General features: G+C 41.1%; 1 protein-coding gene across 1 annotated transcript; it reads left to right on the top strand.

Moving 5' to 3' along the window:
* Window positions 1–3,126: 3,126 nt before the first annotated feature.
* Window positions 3,127–3,764, top strand: LOC121874243 (protein bric-a-brac 2-like; the record flags this gene model as incomplete). The annotated part of the gene is given in 1 exon segment (XM_042378330.1): window positions 3,127–3,764. A coding segment is annotated over 1 exon segment (638 nt), but the record flags the coding sequence as incomplete, so codon positions are not given.
* Window positions 3,765–4,626: the final 862 nt, after the last annotated feature.

The raw sequence follows: 4,626 nt of genomic DNA, 5'->3' as shown, positions 1-4,626 counted from the left end.
TTCTGGCGAGGCACCGCGTAAATGAGAAATCGCGGAAAGTGAAACCGCGTAAACTGGGGCAATACTGTATAACTAACCCCAGTGGTTAATATGTACTGTATTTTTGGTGTTTTTTATATCATTATTTATTGTTTTTATACATTTAGTACATTAACCGGAGGATTGGGACAATCACCTTTTACAGACAGGTGGTCCCCCCTTTAGCCCAGATCTCCCAGGGTTTACTGTACAGGTAAAAGAAATAATTGTCCTAAGGTCAAACACATAAAGGTAATATACATTTCTTTGTACAAAAGTAAAAATGTGATTGGCGGCCATATATAGAACTCAACACCTGCAAATTTGAAGGGCCTACTGTACAGTACAGTATAGTATCAGGGAACAAAATAACCATTGCATGTTGATGGTAGGAAGGGGAGAGGAAGACTGAGTCTTGGACATACTGTACAGTACAGGGAGTCCCCGGGTTACGAATGGGTTCCCTTCCGCATGACGTTCATAAGTTGGGTTTGTACCTTAGTTGGAACACATGCTATGTGCATACTGTACTTACAGAACAATGTTTAAAATCACACTACAGTGACCCCTCGTTTAACGAACGCCTCGGTTAACGAAATTTCGGTTAACGAACTGCCTTCCATAAGGATCTTCAATTCGGTTAACGAAGTTCTTACGAACCGACCTCAACATGTTTTCGCTTGCACTGACCGGGCAACCAGCTTTAGTATCAGTCCGCCAATACATTAATCGGTTCTAGGACTTAAATTCCTTACTATTTTATAATTTTAAAAGTTTAATATTAAATTTTTTAGTCATTTTAACAATTATTGAACATAATTGAAGGTAAAGTGACTAGTTTAATGCGCTGCATCCAGCCTCTTAACACAGCAAACAGGCGTTAGTCTCTCTCTGTTTTCACTGGAGGTAACATCTTGCTTGAGACTCTTCAACTAAACGCTTTTTCTCTGTGTTTCCAAGCAAATTATTGGTCATTTTGAAATATATTTTACATATTGACAATATATAATGCAGTGCAGTGTTGATTTAAAGAAAATAATCTTGAATTACACCAAGAGAGCTAAAATTTTATGGGTGAAATGGCCATGGGGGTTACTTCTCTTCCACCCCAATGCCTTCTCTTCTTCCTTCTCCTCCACCCCCATTCTAAATCCCATCATCATCATCATCCAGGTTTTCTACATACACACCTCAAAGTAAGTGAACTTTTCTACCATTTTTGTTGAATTTAGGAAATTTTCGGTGAGCTGGAACCAATTACCCAAAAACCCATTGAAACAATGGTTTCGGTTAACGAACTCTTCGGTTAACGAACGACCTTCTGGAACGGATTGAGTTCGTTAACCGAGGGGTCACTGTACTGTATATCATAGCCTGAGTCCTTATACACAGTAGGACCTTCAAATTTGCGGGGGTTAGGTTTTATAAATGGCCGCGAATGACATTTGCTGACTGGAGGGGGGGTATTACCTTTATGTGTTTGACCTTAAGACAATTATTTATTTTACCTGTAGTATTTTACATATGAGTGTGTGTGTGTGTGTGTGTGTCACATACAAATAAATAATAATGGGAAACTACTCTCACAAATAATCAGAAAAAATTATTAAAAATGTTGAGTCTATCCTCAAGTCTACTGTGTGCTCTGTTATTAATAAAGCACACAGTAGACTTTAGCTACACTCACATTTTAATACTTTTTTTCTGAGTATTTGTGAGAGTTGTTTCCCATTATTATTTATGTGTACAGTGGACCTCGGTTAACCAGCACTATCCGTTCCAGAAGGTCGTTCGTTAACCGAAAAATTCGTTAACCGAAACCATTGTTTCAATGGGTTTTTGGGTAATTGGTTCCAGCTCACCGAAAATTGCCTAAATTCAACAAAAAAGGTAGAAAAGTTCACTTACTTTGAGGTGTGTATGTAGAAGGCTCCTTGATGATGATGGGAATTAGAAAGGGAATGGAGGAGAAGGGAGAAGAGAAGGCATTGGGGTGGAAGAGAAGTCACCCCATGGCACCATTTCACCCATAAAATTTTAGTTCTCTTGGTGTAATTCAAGATTATTTTCTTTAAATCAACACTGCACTGCATTATATATTGTCAATATGTAAAATAAATTTCAAAATGACCAATAATTTGACTGGAAACACAGAAAAAAGTGTTTATTTTGAAGAGAGTCTCAAGCAAGATGTTACCTCCACTGAAAAGTCACAGAGACTGACGCCTGTATGGTGTGTTGACAGGCTGGATGGCGCGCTAAAAGTAGTTTCCCTGTACTTAAATAATGTTAAATAATTGTTAAAATGACTTAAACAAATTAATATAAGACTTTTAAAATTATTGAATAGGACAAACACCCACAGACAGACAATACAGGTAAAGGAAATTACTGTCTCTACAACGAATGGCTCCCTGTCCTGACCACGAAAATACCAGCAAATTTGAAACTACCCACAGACATTCTTGGGTACATCCAGGGTGTCGTCCGCTAATAATAGAGGACCGCGAACTAAAAATCTGTGAATTATCCGGGTGTACTGTACATCTAAAATGACTTAATTTGAGACAAAAGAAGAAATAGAATGACACAATACAGTTAATGGAAGTTAAAAATAAGTCATGAGGTAAATATAACACTTTAAATCTCAAGTACTGTATAACCTTGGGTGTTGAGTCTGGGGCCCCCTGTAGGGTGGTCTGGTACATGTGGCAACTATGTGTTTGTTTACAGTGTTTTAAAATTCCCTAAGGAACCTTATAATAGTAACCAGAGCTAGGCGGCTGGATAAGCACTTCATAGTGTTGTCACAAAACACACTAGTGCCCTCTCTTCTCTCTCTCTCTCTCTCTCTCTGGTGTGATGCATCTAGTGTGGCAGCATTATGTTAGTGTTAAGGTACAAGCACTACTTGCTCCCTTTTGGCTGCCCCCACTAGCTAGCCCTCGCGGTCAACACACTCCTGTCACCCTAGTGTCCATAAACGTGAGGAACTTTCACCCGGTTATCCCCCAGTATTTCACTCTACACCGCCATTTTTCTAACCCTTCATTAACTCTAAAGTATTTTGCTTCTCAAATTATTCATCGGTCTCTTTTATTTCTGCAGGAGGCTTACTGTGACGTGACTCTGGCGTGTGATGGACGGTTTTATCCGGTACACAAGCTGGTCCTCTCCACCTGCAGTGATTTCTTTGATCAGATGTTTGAGAAGACTGCCTGCAAGCACCCAGTAGTAGTGGTGGCTAATGTAGCACACAATGACCTGGAGGCACTACTCAACTACATGTACCTGGGCGAGGTCAACGTCCTCCAGACCGAGCTCTCCGCACTCATGAAGGCCGCCGAGGCACTCAAGATTAAGGGCTTGGCCGAATCCTCCAAGCGCTCTCCTTCAAAAGACTCCCGAGAGGGCAAGAGGTCGTCGTCGTGGGAGGGAGAGTTACCCGACGGTAAGAGGAGGAGGCCGGAGGAGACTCCGGCGCCCAAACGTAGCCGATCTCCGAGCGCCGAGAGCGAGAGAACGACAAATACCAGAGACTCTCAAAAGCCAAGAATAGCCGTCGGCGATTCTCAAACTTCGAGGCTCAACGTACAAGGTCCGCCGAGTTGTGGCAGCAGCTCCAGCAACTCGGGTCCTCCATCCTCCACAGAGCCAATAAGTCACCCAGTGAGACAAGACATGGCAGCATCTCCTCAAGTTGATACAGATCATGAGGCTGGTGACAAGGCTCTTAGATCAGAGGTAAGTCATCCCTACCTTACTAACACAACACTTGGGACATCACTCACGGTTATTAACATGGCTGAATCTTTGTCTCGTGTAATAAATAACAGCACTAGAACCTCTATACTGTACACAGGAATTAGCTTTGTTCTGACTGTGGTGCTCTGGACTGCTCCTCCCTTACCCACAAATATTTTAAAAACTCCAGAAAATCCAGCATCAGTTGGGTAGTTTGTACGTGGGTCTTGTGTCTACAGAATTTCTTCAATACAAAATTCTTATGTTACCTTTTTTATTAAGGAGCATACACTGCACTGTACATCCCTTGGTGCCTTAATAATAATACTGGAATCTGGACAGCTAGTTTTGGAGGAGGCAGAGGCTGCCCAGATCCTGTCACAAAACAAATAATATTTTATGAATGCTACTCATAAAATATATTTATTAATACAATACTGTACAGTATAGTGAAAATTCTCAGATTTTGTGAAGATATTATGATACTCTCAAGATTAAAAGAGTCCTGATGTCAACAAATGTGGTGGTAGCTCGTGACTGTATCATAGCTAACTTGGACCATAGCTTTGATACTATAGTGGTCCCTTGGTTAACGAACACAATTCGTTCCAGAAGGTCGTTCGTTAACCGAAAATTTTGTGAACCGAAACCGTTGTTTCAATGGGATATTGGGTATTTGGTTCCAGCTCACCGAAAAGTACATACAAAGTAAAAAAAAAATGCAGTAAAGTACACTTACTTTGAGGTGTGTATGTAGAAGGCTCCTGGTTGATGATGATGGGAATTAGAAGTGGGGGTGGAGGAGAAGGGAGAAGAGAAGGAAGTGTGTGGAGGAGAAGGAGAAGAGAAGGGCGGGGTGGAAGA

This window comes from Homarus americanus, unplaced genomic scaffold, assembly GCF_018991925.1.
Source record: "Homarus americanus isolate GMGI-L3 unplaced genomic scaffold, GMGI_Hamer_2.0 scaffold55640, whole genome shotgun sequence".
Taxonomy (NCBI): domain Eukaryota; kingdom Metazoa; phylum Arthropoda; class Malacostraca; order Decapoda; family Nephropidae; genus Homarus; species Homarus americanus.
This window is presented reverse-complemented; position numbering and strand designations above follow the sequence as displayed.